At 38.0% G+C, this 23845-nt stretch overlaps 1 protein-coding gene across 1 annotated transcript; it reads left to right on the top strand.

Annotated features, from left to right (window-relative positions):
* The first annotated feature begins 10414 nt into the window (after positions 1-10414).
* On the top strand, positions 10415-14543 carry LOC122046782 (putative pentatricopeptide repeat-containing protein At5g08490). The gene has a single exon (XM_042607647.1). The coding sequence runs from the start codon at positions 11722-11724 to the stop codon at positions 14470-14472; it is 2751 nt and encodes a 916-aa protein (XP_042463581.1). The 5' UTR covers positions 10415-11721; the 3' UTR covers positions 14473-14543.
* The last annotated feature ends 9302 nt before the right edge of the window (positions 14544-23845 follow it).

The following is a 23845-nucleotide window of genomic DNA, read 5'->3' on the forward strand; positions in this document are numbered from 1 at the left end:
CACCAATGGTCAAACTTATATTTTGATAAATGACAAATGATCAAAGTTAGATTCTATATGATCTGATATTTTTACCAATTGTGCAAGAATTGACGGATCTAGAGGACCTGACACCAGGCTGAATTCCAGCTAGGTTTGCAGGACCTGATAGCTAGCGGGAAGTCCAAATAGGTCAAGGAGTGATCTAATATTTGGCAAGAAGTCTAGCTGAGCCTGCGTGATAGCTAGCCGAAGTCTAATTAGGTCTATGAATTTGACAACTGACGAGAAAATATGGTGGGTCAAAAGGCAAGCCAAGGATGACAAATGTTAAGTAAGATAAGTCACTGGAGGAGAGTGATCTAGTGAGGACGAGTCCAAGATGGGACTGTAGGCGTTGGTCCAGTTTAACTCCATTTTGGAAGCCAAAACTGAGATCATGACTAGATCATGGTCTTGGAAAGACAGGATCTAATTAATAATGCTATTGTGTACTGTGCTAACTCTATTTTGTAAGTTACACTTATTTCTAAACTAATGCATTCTTACAGGGTTAAAAGGCAAAAATCAACTTTGGATGAACATTATTGGAGGTGCCATAGAGGTGCTCAAAGGCATCTCAGATCTGCGTGGAAGGCACCTTGGATAAAGTAGAGGCCCCCTCGAAGAGATAAGGTTTCATGGTGCGAAGGTGCCTTGGAGGCGTTGGAAGCATCTCTGAGGCCCATTGGAGGTGCCTCAAAAGAGCTTAGAGGCACCCTTGCACGGATAGGAACCAAAGCTCGTAGAGCTAATCGAGTCCGAGATTTCCAAGATCAAATTTTAGCTATGAGGCGTCTCTGAGGAGGATTAGATGCACCCTCAAAAGCCAATAAAAGAAGGGTTCAGCCAACATTGAAAAAGACCTTCTTTCCAAGCTATTATCTGAACACACCGGCTACTGCTCTACGACATCCGACCGCTGCCGGTAGATCAACACCGACACACGAGCTCGTTCAGACTTTACACTTCTAAGTGTTGGTAACACTTTAATATTTTTATACATCTTTTTTACTTGCAAAAGGAAAGTGTATGTTGTTACATTTTTCTCATTTTTCATACATGTATTTGATTTTCTCTTCCTGCGATTTTGGAAAAGGTTTATAGTTGATTACCTATTGATATGGTCAAAGGGATCGTAGGTCTTGGAGTAGGAGTCACCGAAGACTCTGAATCAAGTAACTGCTGATGTCTTGTCTTTTCTCATGTTCTATTTTTGTTTATTCCACTGCACACTTAACTTCAAAATAAAAGAAAGTTTTTAAAATCACATGTTTCACTCCTCTATCACGTGTATCGGTCCTACACTTTATTTGGTTTGGGCTTATTGAAAAACCAAAACAAATTAGATTAACGATTAATCTAATAAGTTTAAGATCTAATTAGATTAACTCAGTAATCGAGTTAGATTAACTCATGATCTTTTCCAATGTGAGACTTTGATCGTATTCCCAACAATTCTCCCCTTAAATGAAGGACCACCATTAATCTAACAAATTTAAGATCCGAAATTAGTTTCAGACTTAAAACTTAGGCCCACTTTATTTTAGTCATACTAAAATTAAACAAAATTCAAAATTGATACACTCTGTGTGTAACCCAATATCTTCTCGTAATGTTGACAGTGACTTTAAATTCACATTTTAAAGACATAACTAATGAGTGATATCTAACAATAATCATGACTACCTAAGTGATAGAATGTCATAGGTTTGACCAACCTATTTATAACTATTTTATTATATAACTTAGTTCTTTTCTCCATGATATCTAGATTGATTTACGAGATATAGATCATATCATCCTCTTATTAATCTATGTGTTTCTTGATCTTTAGATAGACTTACGTAACTAAATAAACTCAATATCTCATACTGACTTATTAAGCATGACCATACAATTTAGTAGTTCTACTTAATCAAAGAACCCATAGACATCACTTCTATTATATGGAAGGGACGGATTCTATCTACATCACTCATATCTCTCTGCATATGTCATTGCTTACCCAATGAATGACTTTATAATCAACCTTATTACATATAGCGTTTGTTGATACTAAAATACACAACTACTTATGTAAGGAACTATAGTGACTTCATGTTAAACTGTTGGTGCAGGTTGTACTAATAATCTGATTTTGATGTATGCCAAATAGGTTAAAGTAAGATGTGTTATTTATCTAACTACTTTACCAAGTGTGCAGGAGTTGACTGGTCTGAGGGACCTGATACCAAGCTAAAATCTAGATAGATCCGTGAGGCCTGATAGCTAGTGGGAAAGTCCAGATAGGTCCGCGGGGCCCAATATCTGGCGGGAAGTCCGGTTGGGTCCGCAGGACTTGACAACTTGCTGAAGTCCAGTTGGGTCTGTGGACCTGACAACTGGTGGGAAGACCTGGCGGGTTAGAGGTAAGTCAAGTGACTACAAGTGGTAAGTGAAAGTAAGTAACTGGAGGAGAGATCCAGTGAGGACGTGTTCCCCATTGAGGGAACTGTAGGCATTGATCCAACTTAGATCCATTTAGAAAACCTAAGTTGAGATCTTGACTAGGTCCTGGTCTCATGAAGATAGGATCTAATTAATACCCACATTTTATTATGTTGTGCTAACTCTATTTTGCAGGGTAAAGTATATTTTTCGATTGCCTGAACAAACATTTTCTTGCAGGAGGAGAAGCTGAAGAAAAGGGGTCCAGGCACCCAGAGCTGATCCGAGCACCCGGAGCTGGTTTGGGTGCCTGGAGCTGGTCTGGGAGCCTGGACCAGGCTCACCCAAATAGGGTCGCGGGCGCCCAGGTTGTCCGGGTACTTGGACTCGGTCCAAGCGCCCGGACCTGAAGAATTATCCGCAAGCTAATGTGGAGTGCGTCGATTAGCCAAGCCACGTGATCTAGGTGGCTGGAGGAGTCCTAGGGTGCTCTAAATGGATCTATTTAAAGGCTTTCGACCCGAAACTTAAAAACAACAACTACTACAAGTTTTCTTCTTGCTCGGTGCTCCGAAAAGGCTCCTGCAACGCTGCTACGCTCCACCGACAACCGTACTTCAACTTTACTTAGTTTCTTATTATTGGTAATTTTTATATATATAGTTCCTATACTTAATTTGTAACCTTTCGAACTATTAGTGGATTCTCCAACGAAAGCACTCGATGAGTGCGAGCTTGGAGTAGGAGTCGTCGAAAGCTCTGAACCAAGTAAAACTAACTTATGTTAGCATTGCTTTCTTTTGCTTCTGTTTTTTGCTGCATAATTTAAAGTTTAAATTGAGTTTTTCGACGATCGCTATTCACCCTCCCCCCTCTAGCGAATTTTTGATCCAACATAAATGACTATTTATACTAATAGTACTATAAGAATATTTATGATACTCATATAACAATTCATGAAATATTCTTATGATGGTCAATCCAATACATATTCTCTTATATATATATGTGTTGAATTTATATTTTATATCCATGACTTATGAAATTAAGTCATCAGTTAACTTATATTTACTTTTAATATATTAATATTACTTTTATATATTAATACTTGATTAAGAATAATTGATAGTAGTATTTTATATACATCTATAATCTCTCACAATCAATTCAACTAATTCATATGCTATATAACCTAACCTATTATTTCAGGATATTATTATATTTATCCAATATTTACATAGATATAAAATCAATGCAATAAACAAAAAAATGTTATTTTTTATTAAAAATATGATACAATAGTCTCATATTAATCTTCATATTAATCATTTCATGATTGATTTTTAGGACTGACACTAATAATTTTGAAGGTTGATCTCTAAATATGTTGTACTGGTGCATCTAAATAATGTAGCTTTGATAAAAGAAAACTGCTCCAAGGTGATGTAGTTTGTGTTGGAAGAAACAATCTACTGACGGAGATTTACGGGTATTAGCTGAATTTAAACTACACTGAATTAAATTTAACTTACATGCGAGATGACCTGAGCGGATAATCTTAGGTTGCCAGCAGGGGCTAATTTCTGCAACGTTTTGAAGAGCGACAGATCAGACTAAGTCGCCGAGCAGGTAGATCAGCTGAGATTTGTGTTGCCGAGTGGGCGTAAAGGCCGAGTAGCAGATTGAGTAGTGCAGCTGACCGGGTAATAGCTCTGCCGAACAGAGAGTCTACCCGAGAGGGTGTCTGTCCAAGAAGCCCGAGTGAGATTAAGGTCAGTCGAGCTGAAGGTCGATCAGGCAATTTATCCGAGCGAGCTTGCGAGCGAGTGGATGGCCGAGCGAAGTGACCGATCGAGCGAAGCAGATAGGTCGAGCGAGCTGATGCCGGTCGGGCGAAGCATAAATGCAACCCAAGCGAGAAGTGTCGGTCGGTCAAGCTGAATCAACTAGGCAAAGTTGCCGAGCGGGCGAGCGGAGAGGTTGACCGAGCAAGTGGCTGATCGGGATAAGCAGGCAGACCGAGTGACTGAAGGAGCAGAGGAGCCCAAGCGGGCGAACAACCTCTCGAGCGGGGAAAAAGGACCGAGGCCTGCGAGAAATGTAGTTTCCTTGAAACAGATTCGCCCACCTCCGGCTGTGCTTCAAGGCTCATTATGGTCGTCTATTTCCCAAGATACAATGGTTGACCATGATTCCCACCAAGCACTGATGGTCATGGTGAACTGAGTGGTACTCGATTGCTATCACGGGCACTTTGCCGAGCAGAAGTTGCATGACAGAGGAAGAGGGAATGAAGGTGGAGAGCTTCTGCATATGTTGCTGTGTGTCCTCTGCCTGTGATCGCGACCTCCTTATATAGGAGCGCAGATCAACGACAAACGCTCACCGTTTCACTCATTATCACTTGACCGTTGTGATTCTGCATTAATCTCAAATTTAATGCATCCGTTACACAGTAGCAAAAGGTTTATGTGGAAAAATGTTGGTTGTTCCACTTGGGCAAATTTTTCCCCGACCGGTCTGGCATTCAGCACGTTAGGTCGTGCTTGCACACGAGTCAACATGGTTCAGTGCAATCCGGACCCTGGAAAAATATTGGTTGTTCCACTTGGGATAAGCAGACAGGCCGAGTGACTGATGGAGCAGAGGAGCCCGAGCGGGCGAACAACCTCCCGAGCGGGGAAAAAGGACCGAGGCCTTCGAGAAATGCAATTTCCTTGAAACAGATTCGCCCACCTCTGGCTGTGCTTCAAGGCTCATTATGGTCGTCTGTTTCCCAAGATACAATGGTTAACCATGATTCCCACCAAGCACTGATAGTCACGACGAACTGAGTGGTACCTGATTGCTATCACGGGCACTCTGCCGAGTTGGAGTTGCATGACAGAGGAAGAGGGAATGAAGGTGGAGAGCTTCTGCATATGTTGTTGTGTGTCCTCTACCTGTGATCGCAGCCTCCTTATATAGGAGCTCAGATCAATGACAAACGCCCACCGTTTCACTCATTATCACTCGACTGTTGTGATTCTGCATTAATATCTAATTTAATGCATCCATTACACAGTAGCAAAAGGTTTATGTGGAAAAATGTTGGTTGTTCCACTTGGGCAAATTTTTTCCTGACCGGTCCGGCATTCAGCACACGAGTCAACATGGTTCAGTGCAATCCGGGCCTTGGATTTGCACCTCGCTGCGCACCCAGACGTGAGAGAGAGCCTCTCCCCATATATTTGTTCACATCCTTAATGCATGTGAATCAATATAAACCAACCAACATGTAATGAAACTTCCAATGTAGGACTAAAGTCTCATTCACAATGGAGCTTCTATCCTCTTCCACCTCTTCTCCATTCACACATATTCAACAATCTCCTGCATGAATGGAGATAGGATATGTGATAGCATTTAACAGTTGAGTCAAGTATATGATAGGTATGTTTTACCCTTTGAACCTTCCCTTGTGAAGATCTGGTTGCTTACCGGCTAATAATAAACACGATACTCTTGAACTATACTGTCGTATGTGTAAGCAGTGACAAATCTCACCCAAGATTCTCCCTGATACAACTCAGTTCTCATGAGTGTGTTCGTTCTTGGCCATAAACACACCTGGTTCTATGAGAAGCTCTAAGAATTGTGCCTCTAATTCTCTTCGAATCGATTCCACTTCTTTCTCACATAGGTGATCCCTCAAGAGTTACCATATACTCTTCTTGATCATTAAAAGTCCATCGACTTACCCTGGTCTAGTGACTGTTTCATTGGGCTATCCCCTACAGTGTGTCTAGTCAGTGCAGATTAGTTATCCCTTTGAACTTAGTTCTTGGGATCTCCAGTCAGTATAGGTTGGGTGTCATCTACACTGATCGCTGACAATGGCATCAAGCTTATTCCTCGTGATGAGTTTGCAACTAACTCTCGATTTAATCCTTTGGTTAGCGGATCCGCTAGGTTATCCTTTAACTTCACATAGTCAACAGTGATAACTCTCGTTGAGAGTAGTTGTCTAATGGTATTATGTTTACGACGTAAATGTGTAGACTTATCATTATACAGATGACTCTGTGCCCGACCAATTGCCGATTGACTACCGGAATGTATACAAATTACCGGCACATGTTTCGACCATCGTGGAATATCTTCTAAGAATTGTCATAGTCATTTAGCCTCTTCACCACATTTGTCAAGAGCTACAAACTCATATTCCATCGTGGATATTGTTATTACGGTTTGCTTAGAAGATTTCCAAGAAATGACTGCACCGCCAAGAGTGAATACATATCCACTCATAAACTTAGATTCTTTTATGTCAAATATCCAACTTGCATCACTGTATCCTTTGATCACAATAGGATATCTCGTATAGTGTAGTCCATATTCACGAGTATATTTTAAGTACCTTAGTACTCTTGTTATCCCTTTCCAGTGTGCAACACCGGGATTATTCATATATCTACTCAGTTTACTTACTGCATAGGCCAAGTCTGGTCGTGTACAACTATCAGGTACATCAGACTTCCAATCACTCGAGAGTACTCTATCTGCAAGATAATTTCACCTCGATTTTTTGATAGATGTTGACTCATATCTATCGACGTTCGTGCCAACGCAATATCACCCTTAGTGAAATATTGTCCACATAATTAGACTGATAAGAATAAGTCATTCTGTCATTCTAAGAATTTTGATTCCTAGAATCGCATCAGCTAGACCCATATCTTTCATGTCAAATCTTGAGTTTAACATATCTTTAGTGGATTTGATTATCTTATCATTACTCCCAATGATAAGTATGTTATCTACATATAAGTATAAGATGACGTAGTAATTCTATGTGGCTTTCATGTAGATACATTTATTACATTCATTCATCTTGAATCCACATTTCTTCATGACATTATCAAATTTCTCATGTCACTGCTTTGGTGCTTGTTTCAAGACATATAATGACTTCACCAATCTACAAATCTTTATTTTTCTGTCCTATTATAGAAAACCTCTCAGGTTGTTCTATGTAGATTTTCTCTTCTAAATCTCTATTTAGAAAGGTTGTCTTTACATCCATCTGATATATCTCCAACTTCTATAGAGCTGTAATAGCCAACAATACTCGAATGGAAGTTATTCTCGACACTGAAAAATATGTATCAAAGTAATCAAGGTCTTCTCATTGACAGTATCCTTTAATTATCAATCTGGCCTTGTACTTATCGATTGTGTCATTTGATTTTATTTTTTCCTTGAAAATCCACTTACACCCTAGTGGTTTACTTCCCGGAGGAAGATCCACAAGTTCCTAAGTGTGATTTTGCAAGATAGATTCCATCTCAGATGCACTGTAGATCTCTAATTGAGGAGCAAAATCTGGTTGCAATTGCATCAACTCGATTGTCAATCAAAATCTGTTATGAACTGACCTTGATTTATGGCTAGGAGAATACATATCAAAGTGGGGTCTTCAATTATACACAATTTCTTGTCCATTCACTTGGTATAATGTTAAGTGGTGGGTCATTTGATGGCTGTGTGATTGTGATTTTTTATCATCATCATTTGGCCTTTCTTTCTTCCATTCTACGTCTCTATTCCAACCTCATTTGATTTGAAGGACATGGTGGTAGCTAACTATTCCTTGTCAACTTCTATAGGCAATTTTTTTGGGGCACAAATTAAAAATTAAAAATCAAAAGAATGTATTGAGATTGTTATTTTTTTTTAATCAAAAAAATGTTTCATCCCATCCGTCCCTTTTAACATGATATAGTTGTTCTCGTTCTCCTGCCTCATGCATTAAATCAGGTGCGCTACAATGTAAATGTATAAGTGAATATGGTTAAATCTACATTGTATTGTAGAGCTATGAAATTGTAATATACTTAACAATTATAAAATCATAACTATAATGTGAATAAGGGATGTTGAAAAAAAAAACAGAGGTGTCCTTTTAATTTTTGCTAGATTTTTTGTTCCTTCCATAAGAAGTTGATCAAATTTTAAATTTTAATGGTGATAATTTTAAAGGTGTGTTCTAAATTTATCAAAGCTAATCAAATCGAAGACCGCTTGTCTTCCCAATTTATTTGGGCGAAATATAAACAGACGATCACTTGTATTTAGAGTTGTAAATGAACTAAGCATTCGTGAATAAACTTGATGTTCGACTTGATAAGAGCTTGTTTTATATTCGTTCAATATACATAAGATTAATTAAACAAATAAATTTGAACAACTCATTAAACTAAACAAACAAGCTTGAACATATATGTGTTCAGCTCGTTAACGTTCATGAACAATATTCACGAACCATATTTATTAATAAATTTTTTTCAATATGCTAAATAAATAATAAAATAAAATAAATAAATAAATTTAAATTATTAAATTCAATAACTAATCAAACAAACTTGAATTGAGAACTTGATAATATCTAAATGAATCAAGCTTGAACCAAGTTCGAACCGAGCTCAAGTCAAATTTCAAACAAACTCAAACTCATAAAAAATAAATAAGTTAAACTTGAACATTCATTTTAAAAGTTTGGTTCATTTTAAACTCAACTCAGCTCAACTACCTTATCAAACAATCTTGAACACTCCAAATCTCAACTCTGACTTATTTCCCATCCTTGTATTCAGAGTAGGATGCACATTTCCTCTAATTGTTTCAAAGGCGAAATATAAACAGCGAAATATAAACAATTTATTTGGGCGAAATATAACCAGGCGAAATACAAACTGTACGTAATTTATCTCTCTTCGCACCTAATTGTTAAAAGCATGACCTTCTCCCCTTTATCACGGAAACAATAATAAAAAGGGCGTTTGTTTCCTATTTTATTTAAATCAAAATTAATTTAAATTGAAATTATATTTTTAGACAAAGTTAGAATAATAGTCCTTGTGTATTTTAAAAATTAAAAAAATAAAGGATTTCTCTCTTTTTTAAAATTTTATTTTTTTGTATTTTTCTGGTTAGTGAAAAAAATTTTAGTAGCCATTGACAGCGTGGACTACTTCCAGAGAGAACAATAAAAAAATTTAGAGAAAAAGACAGCCATAACAGATTTCATGGGCTATAACTAATTATTCAAATTCATCTTCCAGACGGTTTCATTAACTGTTTGGGCCTACTGGAAGATCTCCATCAGCCTCTCCGTCTCCGCATCATCCCCTGCACCGCCTCGTGCCTGCAGAGCCTCTCTGCCCACGGTGGAGGGAGCGGTCGTGGGACCTCGCGGGAATGAGGCCAGGCACCGCCGGCCAGGCCTCGTCGATGTTCTGGACGATGACGGATTCGCAAAGGAGGCGGCCACCATGGATGCGGTGGATTAGGACGGGGATCTTTTTGAGGACGGGTTAGATGCAAGGATGAAGAGCTTACTCTTGCCACCGATCTCTTCTTCCAAGTACTCGTACTCGACTTTCTTCAGTTGTAGGGCCACCCTCGCAGGCTCGTAGGGGCATGGCAATTTCCCGATCTCTTCTTCCAAGTACTCGTACTCGACTTTCTTCAGTTGTAGGGCCACCCTCGCAGGCTCGTAGGGGCATGACAATTTCCCGAGCAGCTTCACATCGGCCATGGATTGAAGATATCGGAATGCATGATGATTGAATTGGGCCATGGAAGTGTGATTTTACAGAGAGGAAGCAGGCGCCAATCATTGGTTCTTCCGGGGAAGAAATGTAGTTTTGTCTTGTAGTTCTGTCAGCTGCGTCGGCTTCGCATAGATTGTATCGAAGGCGACGTCGACATGGGCGATGAGCTGGCCGAATTCTCGCAGAGGGTTATTGTTATAAAAAAAATGATTTACAGATGTTCTTCACCGAAACAAAGAGGGAAAAGAATCAAAATACAAAAAGAATTGGTAAAATTGCATAATCAAGACAAAAAAAAGATAAGAAATAGCAAGGATAAACCAATGAAATACGAGTTTTTAAAATTTTCATGCAAGCAATTTACTGGACCAACATGTTTAATTCAAGAAAATCAGTGCAGGTGGCCCTCAGATCTCATAGCTTTTCAGAATCATCGAGGCTTAGTATATGAATTTCCAGATTGATCACATTCACGTGAATACTGAATAATAATAATAATAATAATAACAACAAGAAGAAGAAGAAGAAGAAGCGATGCCAAAAATGGCGTAATCAGGTCGGGATGTGAGAGTAATCAGCAAATGTGGTCAACACTGGAAGAACATAAAAGCCTCTAAAGTTGTAAGATTTTCCATCATCGGGCATCCATAACCAGTAATTGTTAACACAAACTACAGCAAGAGAGAATCCGAGCCAAAATGAGAAGATTCGTACACATGACAAAATAGCAACCATGATCAGACCTCCATTGCTTCAGAATGAGGAAAATAAATTGTCGAGACACTAATGAAGAATCAGGGTTTGTTCCATTACTCCCCCAAAATCGCTTTTGCAGGAACCACTTTCAGTGAGAAATGCGTTCTATGAGAGCACAACACCGATACACACTATCCCACCTTCAAATGCATTGGAAGAAACCCAGATGCAAAACGGCAACGAACACGAAGAAATCAAGCACGGAAAGATCGACAAATCGAGCCAAGGCTGTTCATAGATAGGATGTGAGCAGAGTTAATTGTCGAGACACTCGATGAAAAATTAGGGTTTGCCCGATGTTCCATCTGAACAAAAGATCTATTTTCGCAGGGAAGACCTCGATGAAAAATGCATGTACAGGAGCAAAACACAAAATCGAAGAAAAGCTTTCGAAACGAGCAGATTAAAGATCAAGTACGTAAAAAGGAAGCAAATTTTTCAATATGCTCGACGAAGAAACAGATCCACGAGAAGAATGGCTCACGAACCTCGATCAAATAATAGACGAGTCATGAGGATGAAGAGCAGGCAGAGCAACAAGCTGCATCGCGGCCGCCATATCAAAACCCTAGTTTTCGCTATTTGCAGATTGAGCAGCGCGATCGAGGGAATTATATAGCACAGGCGAAGCGCTGTTACACCCAATATGGCGGTTCGTAGCCAGAAGAATAACACGCCCGTTATAAATATATAACACGAATCCCTCTCAAGGCTTTCCGCCGCCGCCGCCGGCGGTGCCGATCAACTTCTGGCGACCTCCGACTCCAATCCGATTCCCTACAGAGCGCCGCTGTGTCTAAAGGTTCCTCTGTCGGATAGCAACAACACGGATGATTGATTGGGTGCAGACCTTGGCTCAGAAATAAAATGCTGGATCGAGGATTTATCCAGTGAGATTGTACGACCTTCAACTAGCAGTTTGATGTTTCAAGCATGCGCTCTACGAGTATCCATCCAACTGAAGTTAGCACCCATTAGATCTTTGTACTCAGCTTTCTCTGGTAAGGCGCTTGCCATTTCTAATGGCGTTACTCAATCCAACACCAGGGATGCTTCTCAGCTGCTCGACGAAATGCCTCTACCAGATTCTAAAACCTGCAACAAGAGGATCAGGTGTTACACATCAGACCATGAGCATTACGCATCTCTGTCAATGTTCAAAAGGATGCTTAGTGCCCAGTTGATGCCGGACAGCTTTGCTCTTGCTGCCACCATCAAGTCTGCAGCGGGGGTGACTGTGCTTCTCGATATGGGGCCTGCAGAAGCCATCCATGGGTTTGCAATGAAGACGGGCTATGTAGTCTTTGCAGCAGTTCAGAAGGCTATGATAGATATGTATGCCAAGTTCGGTGCACTGTGTAGTTCTCGTCGGGTGTTCAAGGAGATGGATAACCTAGATTCAGTTGCTTGGAATGTGCTTTTGACAGGATATGCTCGTGCTGCACTTCATGATCAGGCATTGCATTTGTTCCTAAGGATGCATGTATGCGGTGTCGAAGAAAGTAAGCCTGATGCGATAACTCTTGCTGTAATTCTTCCAGTCATTGCCAAGCTAGATCTTCTGCAATCTGGACAGAGCATCCATGGTTATGCTATAAAGATGGGACTGGAAGTTGGTACTTTAGTTGGGAATGCACTTGTGTCAATGTACACCAAGTGTGGCTTCGTCGATGATGCTCGTAGAGTGTTCTTTCTCATACCTTACAAGGACATTGTCTCATGGAATTCGTTGATTGGAGGGTGCTCACAGTGTGGGCTCTTTGATGATGCTCTCACAATGATTTCTCAGATGGTGTCAATGAATTTCTTGCTGAACGAAATCACAATTGTGAGCATCCTCCCTGTATGTGCATTTCTAGAAGATGCTTCGCGCTACGGCATGGAATTCCATTGTTACATATTGCGCCATGGTCTCGACACTGACCTTTCTGTTTGTAATGCACTCATGATGTACTATTCGAGAATTGGTGAGATGGAGCGAGCTGAATGCGTCTTCGGTGAATTGGATATGCGGGACCTAGTGACATGGAATACCATGATTGCTGGATATGCTAACAATGGTTGGATTTCAAAAGCATTTGCTTTATTGCAGCTGCTGCTGATGAGTGGAAGAAAGCCTGATTCAATCACTCTTGTAAGTGTTCTTCCATTATGCACTCAACGATATGATCTAGAAGGGGGAAAGAGGATACATGGTTATGCATTTCGTCATAACCTTCTTTACAAAGAAACAACCTTAGGAAACTCCATTGTTGATTTATACGGAAAGTGTGGCAAACTAGAGAATGCACTGCAAACATTTGAAGGTATTAAAGAAAAAGATATAGTGTCATGGAATGTAATGCTCTCAGCTTATGTTGATAATTGTCGGTTGGAGAAGTTTGTTAACCTGCTGAATCAAATGAATCATGAACAAATACATCCTGACTCTGTAACATTACTGAGTGTGATTCAGGCTGGTACTTTAAATGGCAGAAGGAAAGTCAAAGAAATTCATGCTTATGCCCTCCGGTCTGGTTTTGTGAGCCTAGTGACCGTCGGCAATGCAATGCTCGATGCATACACAAAGTGCGGTGACATTGAGGATGCACATAAATTCTTCAGCAGTTGGACAGAAAGGAATCTCATCACTGGTAACACAATGATTTCGGGCTATCTGGAACATGGTCGTCCAGATGATGCAAAAATGGTTTTTGTTCAGATGTCTGAGAAAGATGTAACGACTTGGAACGTTATGATTCAAGGTCACGCACTATATTATTGCAGTGATGTAGCTTTTGTTATGTTCCATCAGCTGCAGAATGAAGGCTTGAAACCTGATTCTCTGAGTATTATGAGCATCCTTCCAGCTTGTGTGCGTGTGGCTTCTCCTTATCTGATAAAGCAGTGCCATGGCTATGTAATTCGCACTCATCTAGAGGACATTTACCTTGTAGGTACTCTTTTAGATTCTTATGCAAAATGCGGAAGCATTAGTGATGCATACAAACTCTTTCAGGCAAGCTCCAAGAAGGACTTGGTAAACTATACCGCTATGCTAAGCGGCTATGCGATGTATGGATTGGCAGACGAAGCAATCAGGATGTTCTTTGATATGCTCGAGGCTAATGTCAAGCCAGATCATGTTATAATGACTGCTCTTTTGTCAGCTTGCAGTCATGCCGGTCTAATAGACGAGGGGTGGAAGCTTTTCGAATCCATGACCGAGAATCATGGTATTAGACCTACTATGGAGCACTATGCTTGCATGGTGGATCTTCTTGCACGAAGAGGTCGATTAAGAGAAGCTTATGAATTTATACTTGACATGCCATGTGAGGCTGATACCGGTGTGTGGGGAACATTACTCGGTGCCTGTAAAATTCACAAGGAAGTTGAAATAGGGCAGCTCGTGGCAGCTAAATTATTTGATGCAGAGACTGAAAATGTTGGAAATTATTTGGCGATGTCTAACATTTATGCCGCAGATGGGAAGTGGGAGGGTGTCGAGCAGGTCAGGAGACAGATGAAGACAATGGACCTTAAGAAACCGGCGGGATGCAGTTGGATTGAAATCGCAATGAAGAGGCATATTTTTGTGGCTTGTGACCTATCTCATCCGGAGAGAATCTTAATTTACAGTATGTTGAGGACATTGGATCAAATGCTCAAGGAGCCACTGGAAATTATATGATCATTTCACTTCGACCAAAAAGAATATGGTATGCTTTATTGATTGAGAATGGTAATTTTTTTGAACTTGATTTAAGCATGTGAAATAATATTAAAAGATAATTAGGGTCAGGAGGATCATACTCACTTCTTAATATAATAATATTAATAAGTTGTCCGGTAAAATCTTATCAATAATTCATGAGTAATATATATGAAAATAATAATTGTTAGCTCCTTTTCCTCCTCACTCGGGAACCTCCTCCTTCACAGGTCACCTTCGGTGGTTGAAGTCGTGAGATCTGAAATAGTAACACAGGTTAGAATTAGGCTGACTCTTCCGGCACAACCCCTTTGACTATTAAATCATTAGCCATTTAGAAAGGTAAGAGAAGAACAATCGAAGAAGAAGAATTTGAAAAAGGAGTTTCCTCTACTATTTCAAAGAAGGAAAATCAATGTACCTCATAATTGTCGTATGAGGTGTATATATAGAGTCCAGAAACAAAATCTCCACATCATCCTCGTCCACGCTTCCTCTCCCTTTCTCACCCAAGTTCGTGATGATGCGGGTCCATGGGTTTGTTATAGTGAGACCAATCTATGGCTTCCATGTAAGATGAAGAGGCTTCAAGAATACCTTTTCGACTTAGTGATGCATATCATTCACTTATTAATTGTCACACAAGGGAGGGAAGATCTTCGAGGGAATTGTCTCTATTATTTTTCTAATTTACCACGTGTGGACAACCAAGTGTTTATTGATGCTCCCCATACTTAATCATATTGCCCGGTTGGTTTTATTACACATATTGCACTGCTGGCCTCATCAAGAATATTGCCCTGTTGGCTTTAAGGAATATTACCCTATTGGTTTTATAAAGAACATTGCCCGCTTTAAGAAATATGACCCTGTTGGCTTTATAAAGAACATTGGCCTCAGGGTTGTAAATGAATCGAGCGTTCGTGAATAAATTTGGTGATCGGCTTGGTAAGAACTTGTTTATGTTTGTTCAATATACATAAGATTAATTAAACAAATAAGCTTAAACAACTCATTAAACTAAATAAACAAATTTGAACACATATGTGTTCAGCTCGTTAACGTTCGTGGACAATGTTCACGAACCATATTCATTAATAAAACTCTTATCAATATATACTAAATAAACAATAAAATAAAATAAACAAATAAGTTTGAATTATTAAGCTCAATAACCAATCAAACAACTAAAAGTTCCAAACAATCAAACAAGTTTGAATTGAGAGCTCGATAACATCTAAACGAATCAAGCTTGAATCAAGCTCAAGCCAAGTTTGAATTGAGAGCTTGATAACATATAAATGAACCAAGATTAAGCCAAGCTTCAAACAAGGTCAAGGTCATAAAAAATAAACCAAGCCAAGTATGAACATTCATTTTGAAAGTTTGGTTCATTTTATACTCAGCTTGGTTTGGCTCGGGTACCTTATCAAACATACTTGAATACCCAAGGCTCGACTAAGCTCGACTCATTTATATCCCTAATTGCCCCGCCGACCTGAAGAATATTGCCCTCCTAGCTTTAAGGAATATTGCCATGCCGACTTTATAAAGAGTATTGTCCTGATAGCTTTAAGGAAGTCACTGTCCTACTAATCTTATTAAGAACATTGCCTTACTGACTTTAAGGAATATTGTCCTGTTGGTTTTATAAAGAACATTGATATGTTGCCTTTAAGGAATATTGCTCTACTAGCCTTATAAAGAACATTGCCCTGATGGCTTTAAGGAAATCATTGCCCTACACTACTAGAAAAAAAAATACTTTTTGAGACGCAACAAAATATATCTTAAATTATAAATTTGGTGTCTCAAAATATTTTTGAGATGGTGATAAGACAGTAATGTAGTCGTCCCCAATACAAGCGTCTCAAAAAAATATTGAGACAGTGTTACTATCTCAAATGCTATTTAAGACGGTGATGAGACAGTTGTTCAATTGTCTCAAAAGTATTTAAGACAATTATTTTTTTTTGTCTCAAATGTTATATTTTATCCTGTGAAAAAGCTAGAGACACTAAATTAAGATGGTAATGTGCCGTCAAATAGAAGTGAAGATAGTAAATTATCGTTCATAATGTTTTGGCTTGTTAGATGCACCATTTGTGATCAAAATTAATAATCTTAAAAAAATATTTACTATACAAATTAATCTAGATCAGATTTATTGAATTACCATTTCAAAACAAAAGGAAAAACTCTCTTTATAAATTAAAAGTGATATACATAATATAAAATTCTAATATTTTTTAACTTACAAGTCAGTACATAGGTTTCATGCCAACATTCATCTAATAATAGAAATATCTACATATCCATCATTAATTTGATAAGAAAAAATTACTATTCCCATGAAAGCTACACAAGAGAAGGCATAAAAAATAACTCCTCATGATATATACTGTTTAGAAAAATCAATAAACATAACTTTTTAATAAGAAATCTCATCATCTAATACATAATCCTCTTTCTTGCAACTATGTATATAAACAACACAAACAACCCCCAGTTAAACAAGCATCTTCATCGCATAATAAGAAATGATAGTTCATGTGTTTGCCAATATCTTTGAGCCTTTCAAGTTGTTGCACCAAAATAGATTTATCTACAACATAAAAATATATACAATACATCGCTAACATTGTTAATAATAATAAAAAAAATCTTATGAAAATAACTATCAATGTACCTATTGGTTACCCAATCCTTGTATATGTAAAATAGTATTATTTGCAACCTAAATAAAAAAATATTGTACGTATCACAAAACTATCAAAATTCATCATAAAAGTCAGACTAACACTAAGAATTGCTTTAACTAAGTAACGAACATGTAAAGAGCATTTAATTGAACACCTAACTAGCAACATTCGATCAAAACCAAATGCATGAAATCCTAATCATGGGACTACACATAACCAACACCCAGACAAATCATCACATCAGAGAATGAATCAACACATCAAGCTACTAGCCTTATAAAAAACATTGTCCTGTCGGCTTTTAAGAAGAATATTGTACTGTTGAATGTTGCTCTGCTAACTTTAAGGTAAACATTGCTCCACTAGCCCTAAAAAGAGCATTGCCCTACTGATGTGAGGAATGCTGGGGATCTTGTGGCCGGCTAGAAGGAGGGTTGAATAGGCTAGGTCACCCCAAATCAATTACTTCTCTACAAGAAGGTTAGTGTGTAGCGGAATATACAAAAACAATGAAAATAATAAAGAAAGAACACAAACGCTAACAAGCTCGATGTAACGTGGTTCAGAGATTGTTTGCTCCTACTCCACGGCTTATCCTTGAGGTGAGCGATCCCTTAATTATTCGGTTGATTAGTCCCCGACAATCTCCGGCCAGAGCTTTCTTCTTCTCGGTGGAGCAAACCTCTCATAATGCTCTATTCCTTTTTACAAGATGAAACTTATGTTTGGATAGGAAGAGAAGACTTGGGAGCTTGAGGCAAAGACTAGGAGTATGTAATTACATCAGTAACCTCCTTCAATGCCCCAAGTTTCCTATAAATAAGAGGAGAGAGTTGAATAACAAATCAACTCATCTCAGCACCAGTCGACTGGTCCATGCACCATTCGACTAGCGTAGCCGTTGGACATAGCCAACGACACTCCGCAGAAATCAGTGATCCTGCTAACGACTATCTACCAATTGACTGCTATCATCACCAGTCGACTGGTCTTCGCAACCGTCGAGCACAGAACCATACTGTGCTTTCGTGAATTTGGACCAGTCGATTGGTCCTAGTACCAGTCGATTGGTACCTTACATTCACTCACACTCATCCTTTCCGGAGTCACCCTTGAAACCCTTTTCCTCGCCCTTCATCCCTCAGATGCACCTGAGCCCACGACTCCTCTCCATGCACCCTTCGAGTTGCCTTGAAGTCTACTTCCCTTGGCTTCACTCCGTTGCTCTTCATCCGGTGGTCTCTCGAATGTCTTCCACACCATCCTTCGCCGACTCAAGGATTCGAGCTCTATGATGAGCTTTTGCTCATGTGTTTCACCAAGTCCTGCAAGACTCAAACACATATCAAATACATATGAAAACCTAACTTAAACTCTTTGACATACACATCAAAACCATGATCGTATCAATCAATCCTAGGTTGATTGTACCAACACGTGAGGAATACTGCCCTACTGGCCTTTAATATGAGGTAAACCCGATTACTATCAGATGCCCCCTTTTCAAGTCAGACTGGAGAATGAAGTCGAATGAAATCTGATTATAGAAAAGAAAGAAAAATCCCGCCTACCATCAATAATATTTCCAAATATCAGTACAAGATCATTTTATAACATACCAAATATCAATTTACAATATACAAACTATAATATTTTAATAACAATAATAATCTAATGAAAATAACTATCATACTGTAAAAAAAAATTAAATTACAACTGTCATACCGTAAAATTATAATAATAGCAACAATTGTATAACAATAATACACTAGAAGAGCATAATAATTTAGACGAAGCAATAATTAATAGTATGCAATAAAATAATTATGTAAACAACAACAATAAAATATTGTAAATGTTTCTCTTCAAGATCTATAGCAAACCAGTAAAGCTTGTAATTATATTGGCTAGGAAGAGCAAAGTTCTCTATATCATCCAAAGAAAAAAAATCAAGTTCTTCTATCTTTACAAGTATCCTAGATAATTCCCTATACTAAGATAGTTCAAGTGGTCCTCCTTGTTGGAGCAATCTAGATGCCCTAAGTTTTGATGTTTGATAAATTTTAAGTTAGGTTTATTGTTATATTTGATATGCATTGTGAGTGTGCAGGATGTATGTACAATAATGAAAAGTGTGATCTTTGCAAAGGTAAAGTCCAAGTGGGATCTTGGCAAAGGTGAAAGTCCAAGTGGAAATCTTGGTGGTGTAAGTCTAAGTATGTAACCTTGATAGCGTAAGTCCAAGTGTGATTTGGCAAGGTTGAAATTCCGGAGCGAGGAGTCTCTTGACAATGGAAGACCCGACACTAAAGACAAGGCCAAAGGAAGCTCTTGAAGGCAAAGCGTGAAGAATGGGGAAACATTTGAGAGACGCATGGCTAATGGAGGAGGCTAAAAGGCAAGGTCAAGGTTGTACGGGCGAGGATGACCGTATGAGAGAATGTACTCAGGTAAACCTTAGGTTTAGGGTTTACCAGTCGACTGGTGGTTGGAGTGGGAGAGAATAGAATGCTTCTGTTCTCTCAACCAAAGTGAACTACTCGGTCGGTCTTGGCACCAGTTAACTGGTATTGAGCCGTTAAAGTTGTAACAATTGATTGGTGGTGTGACCAATCGACTGGTAATGGTAGAAATGGCTTGGCTATTTTTCCTAAGCTCTATATAATGGAGCTTGGGATGACTGGCTTGGGTGACGACAATAGGATGGTTAACCCATATTAGAGTTTCCAAAGCTCTCTTGGTGATCAAGAGTGCGTGTTTAAGTGTTTGTGGCCAAATTTCTCCACCGACAAGGAGCTTGAGCTAGCCGAAGGTTTCCGAGAAATCATCCACCGACGGATTGGGATCGTCCATCTTACGAATAACCATGAAATAGAAGCCCTAATCTTCGAACCACGTTAAATGAACGTGTTAGGGTTTGCCTGTCTTTTCTTTATTGTCTTTCGTATTTATAGGTTAGCTTTCGTGTATACTTGTTGTTTGTATTTCCATTGTACTAACGAGTATAGGAAAGCGAACGAAGTGGATGATCAACTATTCACTCTCTCTAGCTATCAAGGTCCCAACAATCAGTATCAGAGTAAGGAGCGCTCTTGAAGGACTAATTGCTGGAAGGATCATGCGCTAGAGGAAAAAGACGACGAGATGGAATCAGAAGGTTCGCTAAGATGGTACATCCGGATCCCACCTCCATACGAGCGTGAGGACTTCTAGTATTGGAGGAAGCATTTGGAGATATGGTTCCAAATGAATTGGAACAAATGAATTACATTGGAGGAACCATTTGAAACTCCAACAAACAAGAAGGGAAAGCGTCTTCGATCTCGATATTGGACCGAGGAGAAAGGGAGCAATCAGAGATCAACAAGAAGGTAACAAGAATTTTATTAAATCATTTGCCTTCTAGTGTGTTGGTTAGTATAGGTGATTACAAGAATGCAAGTGACCTTTGAAAAAAGGTAATTGCATTTCATGAAAGTTCTATACAAGTCCATGGAGGAGAGGAGCCCAAGAAGAAGGGCTCATTGGTCCAAGAGGAGAATAACTAGTGAACATGGTCAGAAAAATATTCACTAGAAGAAAGAACAACTTCACGAAGAAGGACCTACAAAAGGTGATCAAATCAAATGACATGAAGGCAAAGATCACATGCTATGGGTGTAACAAGAAAGCATACTATAAGCACGAGTATCTAAAAATGAAAGAAGACAAACCCAAGACAACCAGAAGAAAGAAGGCACTCAAGGCGATGTGGGACGAGTCATCTTCAGAAGAATCGGACATTGAAGATCAGAAGCATAACAACTACATCAGCTGGTAGCATCCGGACCGGAATCAGAAAGCGAGCCGGAACAAGACAACGAGTCTGAAAATGAATCAAGCCACAAGTCTGCACTCGTTTTTGAAGGTTCGAATGAGGAATCTTCTATCCTAACCGTTAAATTTTTTAGAATAATTGCATGTCTGAATAAAAAATAATAAAATTTGAAAAACAAAATAACTCACTCCTTAAGGAAAACCAACACCTTAACGAACAATTAAACTCCCAAACAAAAAACACTAACCCAACTTAAGTCGAAAGACTCGAGGAAGAAAACGCTAAATTGAAAATTGAAATAACCAATCTAAGAGAATTATTAGAAAAATTTATAACTAGATCCAAATACCTAGATAAGATACTTGGATCTCAACGAGCTGTATATAATAAATCCAGGCTCGGATTCAAGTTCAGCTCAACTAACACAACATTCATATCTTTAGTCACTCAAACTAAGGGTCAAACCAAAGCCTGAGTTCCGAAAGTGTGTCTAACCACACAAGTAGAACTCAATCAATTTTATGTGCCTAAAAATAAAATTCATCAACTAAAAACAAATCAAACTAAACTAACTAATACAAACCCAAAATATAAAAAGAAATCAAACAAATCAAATTCAAATAAAAAAAACTAAAAATAAAATAACTATAATGTTAATTTAAATTCAAATTACAATCAAGTTTATTATAACTATAAAAATATTCAACATAAACCTAAAACTTAAACCCAAATTCAATTTAGAGGAGGCACCAAATTAGTTGACACCTCTAAAAATAATAGTTTACGTGGTTGGATAATTAGGACTAGGTTAAAAAGGGACAAAAGTTTAACTTGAAAAATAACACTGAAAAAGTTTTGGATGATAGTAAGTTAGGGAAACTTTGTCTATGCATGTCTATGAAGATACGACTTCAACCTGATGTATTTGGCTTAGTGGAACTAACTGAAGCTATCCCTTACTAATCCTAGCTGTCAGACCAAAGTTTTGTATTAAGTTCAGTGAATAAGACCATTTGAAAAATTTTGAAGGTGTGATTACTCTAATGATGTCTAGGTGACTCGCCACAACTTAGAAGTTTATCCAAATAATGCTTGTTTGTTTAACCCAAAGTTAAATTTGAATCTCACATAAGTTAAACCAAACCCTGAAATTTAACTTAACTTATCTCACAAAATCATAGGATTACTTTGTTTGAAAACTTAGACTGGTGAGATGAATAAGGTTAAATTAATTCAAAATAAGTTAAATAAGTTAAACTAATTCAAAATAAATAAAATTAAATTATGATTAATTCTAATTAATTAATCTTAAATTCAATAATTAATTTGTTTAAACTTATTTATAAATAATTATAAGTATATTGTTTGTACTTGAAAACTAAGACCTTAGATTAAGGGGAGGATATTTGTTTGGATATTTTTCAATTTCTAGGAAAATTATTTACTTTTTCTAAAAATTTCCTTTTTCTTAGCTTTTCAAAATTATTTTGTCTTTCGCCTAGATCGAACCCATAGAAAGCATGATCCTATCGATCTAAGAATCGAGCATCTCACAAACACACTAGGTCTATCTTGATTGTATATGCAAAAATATTGAATGACGTGAGATGCGTAGACGTTTTGCCTAAACTTTAGATACTTATATCAGTATATTAATATAAGTTTGGGTGAAAAATATAATAGTACATTGATCAAGTTAAGTAGTTCTTTGTCAGCAGATATCTAACTAGACAATATTACTTAACTTGATTAACTAAGTGAAAATTGTTATCTTCTATATAGCTAGCTAATAACTAAAGGTTAGACATTTAAGGACCAATTTTAAATGTGTATTTTTAAAACTAAGTTTTTTTTATTAAACAACTTAATTAATTTTTTTTACTTAAATTAATTACTTAACTTTTTGTTAGTTAGAGCCCTAGAGCCAATCATATGATGATTGTTGTATGAACTCATAGTATCATATTCCTATGTATATAAAGGCATTTGTTTTGGTTATTATATTTACTTGTATTGGTGCCAAATAACTAAGTATAGTAGCATCCTTGAGTAGAATGTTCTTATCTATATCAATCGATTGGTTGAATCGATAGTGAGATGATATAGAGAACACTACTCTTAATCATTCCTAGTCAATTACTAACATTCAGGGACAATGTCAATGCGATAAGACTAGCATGTAGGTCAACTCGATGACTTGATCTCACAAGTCATGGATATAGAGATATCAAGTTGACACATGGGTATGCATTGGAGAATGTATACTGAATGACCCGCCATGAGAAAGTATCATGGATCGTTATATGAGTGTCATATACTTTCTCATGTGGCTATTAGTATGACTATTAGTCCTTGGACCTGAATTCACCATGGTTCCCTACATAAGGAGTTGCATACTTTGGCTTCGTCATAACTGGGTAGACTATAAAGGCGATTACTGGGTATGTAACAAATTATGCGGAGGGATGTGAGTGATGTAGATGGGATCTATCCCTCCTATATAACAGGAGTGACATAGTTATTCTTGATAGAGTGAGACCACTAAGTGCATGGTCATGCCCAAATGAGCCAATATAAGATATTGAGCTCATTTGATTATAGTGAGTCTACTTGGAGTTCAAGATTTAGATTGATCAGAGGATGACACGGTCTATGCCTCAAATTGATCAATCTAGATGTCAAGGATAGAAGGACACTTGTCATATATTGTGAAGAGTCATAATTAGTAGTCACAAGGTGATGTTGGATCTCAACATTCTTGTAACTTGGGTAGTAATGATGTGTTGCTAGATACCGCTCATTATTTATGCTTCTAAATGGGTTTAGGAGCATT

The sequence above is a fragment of the Zingiber officinale genome, chromosome 2B, assembly GCF_018446385.1.
Source record: "Zingiber officinale cultivar Zhangliang chromosome 2B, Zo_v1.1, whole genome shotgun sequence".
Classification (NCBI taxonomy): Eukaryota; Viridiplantae; Streptophyta; class Magnoliopsida; order Zingiberales; family Zingiberaceae; genus Zingiber; species Zingiber officinale.